This window comes from Drosophila miranda (genome assembly GCF_003369915.1).
Source record: "Drosophila miranda strain MSH22 chromosome Y unlocalized genomic scaffold, D.miranda_PacBio2.1 Contig_Y1_pilon, whole genome shotgun sequence".
In the NCBI taxonomy this organism is placed as follows: domain Eukaryota; kingdom Metazoa; phylum Arthropoda; class Insecta; order Diptera; family Drosophilidae; genus Drosophila; species Drosophila miranda.
The window spans coordinates 47,666,482-47,671,928 of record NW_022881603.1 but is presented as its reverse complement, the minus strand read 5'-3'; the positions used below and the strand labels follow the sequence as shown (position 1 = coordinate 47,671,928).

The following is a 5,447-nucleotide window of genomic DNA, read 5'->3' as shown; positions in this document are numbered from 1 at the left end:
AAGCTCACCTTAACGGTGCACCTCCATGCTTAAAAACAGCTCTGGAACACCTTTGTCGATACATTCGAACGCATTTGAAATAGCCGATTTGATACCGAGCATGTCCATTCCCTTCCTGACTGCTTCAATCCATATATTGCCTTTTTAAGCAGCATAGCCTTCGCTGGATAAGCTCGATCAATGTACCCTTGTGGTTGCTTCATGTACACCGTATCGCTCAGGTCACTGTTGAGGTATGCCGTACATACATCCATTTGGTTGACATATAATTTCAATTCTGCTGCTAGCGCAAGAATAAATCGCACGCTCTCCAGTCTGCAGACTGGAGAAAATGTTTCCGCATAGTTTATGCCGTACTGCTGGGAGCAACCTTTTGCCACCAGCCGCGCCTTGAAACGTTCGATTTGACCATCTTTGTCGCGTTTCAGGCTATATACCCATTTGCATCCAACTGCTCGTTGTCCTGCCGGTAAGTCTGCCAACTGCCATGTCTCGTTTGCCATTAATGCCTCATATTCGCGTTGCATCGCTTCGGACCAATGTGATGCATGAATACTGATCAACGCCTCCTCGTAGGATACTGGAATCTTTACGTCGCTGGCAACCAGAGCACCAAGAATGTTGTACTCCTTTCTCGGACGGCCAGGTTTGCCGGTCCGAATCAGCCTTGGTCTGCCAGGTCCAACGCGAGGAGCTGGCTCATCTGACTCAACCTTTTCTGTTGCGCTCTCGTACCCATCAGTACCGCTGCTATTGGGATTCTCCCCGTCAACGCTTGCACCATGGCTGCTGTCTCCACCGCTGCTGTCAATGTCATCAGTATCGCCGCCTGACTGCATGCTAACTTCTGCCTTCGGAAGTTCGAATGTGACTGTATCCTTGTCGTCTTGGATCTCGTCAAAGAGAACATCTCGACTCTCAATCACCTGATGAGACACAGGGTCATACAGTCGATAGCCCTTAGCCTTAGGACCAGCATACATCTTGACATTTCCACCAGAGTGCGGTTTGCCCTCTCAGCAACGCCGTTTTGCTGTGGAGTGTACGCCACTGTCAGCTGCCTCTTAATCCCATTAGTTTTCAGAAATTCATCAAACGATTTGTTGACAAATTCACCGCCATTGTCACACATTCACCTAAAGTATTCATTATTTCGAATACCCACTGTACCGACGGTACTTAAAGAATACACACTGTTACACGTTGTTTCAGTGTTTACGTAACAATAAAGTCCCAGACATTCTAGGTGATCGTATTACGATTCACTCAAGAATGCCTCGAGCGACCCAAGTGCAGCGTCAGCATTTTCCCATGACTTGACGGCACTAATATACATGCATACACACATATGTATATCTTCCCTCGCGCTCTCGCTGCCAACAGCGCTGAGCATATTCACACATATACATACTATCATATAAGAGATAAGAACACATAGTTCTGCCGCTCCGCTGCCGGCGTCACTGGCAGCGCAGCTCCGCGGCTTTTGGCTTATGAAAGCCCAAACACAATTGTTAAATTCAGAAAACACGAACCAATAAAACAGATCGGAGGGTTAACTCCCGTAAGATCAGAGAAAGATTACAAAGAATTATACTTTTGATTACATGGCGACCGTGACAGGATATACGCGATAAATCGATCTCAAAATTGCTAAGAAATACTAAAATGTGTTAAAAATAATAAAAAACGAGGGGGAACGTTGTGAGTTGCTGCGGAGACCGCAACTCTACATTTATACCCGATACTTAGTCAGTATGGCTCTCCTCCGGCAGACGCCGCTAATATTGAACGACACGACAAAGAGTGCGTGCGAGAGAGACAGAAAATCAGTCTGAGCGTGACGTCGGGCGCTGCGTAGCCAGTGCAAATTGATTTGTTCCTTTTGGATATAAAAATTATCTGATCTGATCCAGATTCAGCAACCTGATAGATATGATCATTATCTATGATTCTGCGTTTTTAGTTTTCTCGTATCTCCAAAATTGTGGATGCCACAGATTTTCGTCTTTTGGGGGGGCGGAAGGGGGTGGGGCGAAATTAAGAGATATACGTTTTATAGTGAAATCTAACAGGAGTGCGTATACCAAATTTGGTTACTCTAGCGTTAATAGTCTCTGAGATTTGTGAATATCCCCAGATTTTCGTCCTTTGCGGGGACGGAAGGGGGTGTGGCGAAATTTTGAAACAAACTTGTCTCGGTCCGATATATTAGGAGTCTGGATACCAAATTTGGTTGCTCTAGCTTTTATAGTCTCTGAGATCTAGGCGCTAATGTTTTACTCTAAGCAAAGCCGCCTATGCTACGTGTGTGTTAGAGAGAGACAGGCCGAGAAAAAATGAAATTGTTTTCTTGATGCTGGCTATAATAATAATACGATCCAATTCAGATTCGCAGTCTAAAAGATATAGTCATTCTCTACGATTTGCGTTTTTGGTTTTCTCATATCTTTAAAATTGTGGATGCCACAGATTTTCGTCCTTTGTGGGGGCGGAAGTGGGCTGGGCGAAGTTTTGAAATATTTTTGTAGCAGTGACATATCACAGAAATCTGGATCCAAAACATCGTTGCTCTAGCTCTTATAGTCTTTGAGCACTAGGCGCTAATAGGGACGGACAGACGGACAGACAGACAGGGCTCAATCGACTCGGCTATTGATGCTGATCAAGAATATATATACTTTATGGGGTCGGAAACGATTCCTTCTGGACGTTACACACATCCATTTTCACCACAAATCTAATATACCCAAATACTCATTTTGAGTATCGGGTATAAAAACGAGGGGGAACGTTGTGAGTTGCTACGAACACCGCAACTCTACAGTTATATTATATCAATGATGTTGCGTTTTTTGTTTTCTCGAATCTGCAGTATTGTGCATGCAACAGATTTTCGTCCTTTGTGTAGGCGGATGGGGGTGGGGCGAAATTTTGAGAAATACGTTTTATAGTGAGATCTAACAGGAGTGCGGATATTAAATTTGGTTACTCTAGCGTTAATAGTCTTTGAGATTTGTGAATATCGCCAGATTTTCGTCCTTTGCGGGTCGGAAGGGGGTGTGGCGAAATTTTGAAACAAACTCGTCTCGGTACGATATATTAGGAGTCTGGATACCAAATTTGGTTGCTCTAGCTTTTATAGTCTCTGAGATCTAGGCGATAATGTTTTACTCTAAGCAAAGCCGCCTATGCTACGTGTGTGTTAGAGAGAGACAGGGCGAGAAAAAAAGAAATTGTTTTCTTGATGCTGGCTATAATAATAATACGATCCAATTCAGGTTCTGCAGTCTAAAAGATATGGTCATTCTCTACGATTCTGCGTTTTTGGTTTTCCCATATCTTTAAAATTGTGGATGCCACAGATTTTCGTCCTTTGTGGGGGCGGAAGTAGGCGGGGCGAAGTTTTGAAATATTTTTGTAGCAGTGACATATCACAGAAGTCTGGATCCAAAACATCGTTGCTCTAGCTCTTATAGTCTTTGAGCACTAGGCACTGAAGGGGACGGACAGACGGACAGACGGACGGACGGACGGACGGACAGACAGACAGGGCTCAATCGACTCGGCTATTGATGCTGATCAAGAATATATATACTTTATGGGGTCGGAAACGATTTCTTCTGGACGTTACACACATCCACTTTTACCACAAATCTAATATACCCCAATACTCACTTTGAGTATCGGGTATAAAAAGTGAGCGTAGGCTCTCTATTTTACGAGGGTCATTTGAATACTTGTTCCTTAAAGGAGTTTGACCGAACATCCCGTTGAAAGGACTGCTTTCAAACCACCGGAAGAATTGCCAACTTGTGTATTGGCCTGCAACATGTTCCATTTGCAGTGCGGGGGTGCACCACCCGTACAAGTCCATCCTTCACAAGCACAGTAGGCTGCACTCGGCCTAGTTTCCAGCGTAGCGGTGGCAGGTTGTCCTCATGGATGATGACCAACGTGCCCTCGGTGAGGTTCGTTGAGGTTGCTGTCCACTTCGTGCGCGATCGCAATTCGTTGACATAGTCAGCAGACCATTGCTTCCAAAACCGTTGCTTGACGGCCGTAATCGCATCGTAGCGGTCCATACTTGACAGCTTGATATTCTCGAGGGACCTTTCAGGTAGTGATCGCAATTATTCGCCAACCAAGAGATGACCAGCCGTGAGAGTGCTATAGTCATTTGGGTCTGACGAAAGCGGCGATAGCGGGCGCGAGTTGAGGATTGATTCTATCTCGACGACGACAGTGCTCAACTCTTCAAAGGTGAACCTGGTGTTGGCCAGCGTACGATTTAACAGCCCCTTTGCACTCTTGACTGCCGCTTCCCAAAGGCCTCCGAAATGAGGTGCCCTGGGGGGAATAAAATGGAAATTAATAAAGTCAGATGCGCAAAATTTATAGATTTCATCTTGGGTCTGCTTTAATAACATAAACTTTTTTAGTTCCCCTACAAAGTTAGTGGCATTATCGCAGAAGATGTCTGTCGGCAGCTTGCGACGACCTCCCATCCGTTTCAATGCGTTTAAGAACGCCTTTGTTGACAAATCAGAGACTACTTCGATGTGACCGGCCTTGGTGAGAAGGCAAACGAACACGGCTATGTATGCTTTTGTAGGTCCCTTTCCTCGAATGCGTAGATATGTGTTGATGGGTCCACAAAATTCAACTCCACAGCGTTCAAAGGGTCGAGCCGGAGCGAGTCGCGTAGGCGGTAATGAGCCCATGAGTTGTTGTAGCAGCTGTAGCGGTCTGTAGCGAACGCAGTGTACACAGGAGCGAACAATTCTACGTGCCAAGTCTCTGGCGTTAACAATCCAATACTCCAAACGAATGAGAGCGACTAGGGCTTTAGGTCCAGCGTGATAGTTCCGAAGATGCAAATGGCGAATATAGTTCCATACAAATTTGGACTGACTAGGCAGCAGCAACGGATGTTTTTGACCGTCTTGTAGGTCTGAGTATTCCAAACGTCCACCAACCTTGATAAGTTCGAATCCGTTCACGACTTCTAAAAAGGGAGTAAGAAACTTTAAGCTGCTTTTTAATGGTTTTTGCTTCTGAAGTAAACGGATGTCCTCTACAAAATGAGTTTGTTGAATGTTCCAAATAAGGCAATGTGAAGCAAAACGAAGTTCATCTGGCGTCGGTGAGGTTGTGGTAAACGTCGATTGCTTCCGACATCTCCTTATGAACCTAATCATCCAAGCAATGAGACGCAGACTGTGAGTGTACGAGCTGATATTATCGACGATGTTGAGGATATTATTTGTCTCGTGTACGGCAGCAAACAAACTTTTCCGATTCTCCGAGTTAACCACGTCCATGTCAATATCAAGTTTTCCACCAGTGGCCGGCCAGTTTAGTGAATCTTCGACTAGAAACGTAGGACCCGAAAACCATAAAGACTTAATCAACTCGCTCACGTTACAGCCTCGCGACAGAATATC

The 5,447-nt window shown here is 45.1% G+C and overlaps 1 protein-coding gene across 1 annotated transcript; it reads right to left on the bottom strand.

Annotated features, from left to right (window-relative positions):
- Positions 1-4,129: 4,129 nt before the first annotated feature.
- On the bottom strand, positions 4,130-4,735 carry LOC117191935. The gene is made up of 2 exons (XM_033396683.1): positions 4,452-4,735; positions 4,130-4,350 (listed from the first exon to the last, which is right to left on the bottom strand). The coding sequence occupies exons 1-2, from the start codon at positions 4,722-4,724 to the stop codon at positions 4,258-4,260; spliced, it is 366 nt and encodes a 121-aa protein (XP_033252574.1). The 5' UTR covers positions 4,725-4,735; the 3' UTR covers positions 4,130-4,257.
- Between the last annotated feature and the right edge of the window lie 712 nt (positions 4,736-5,447).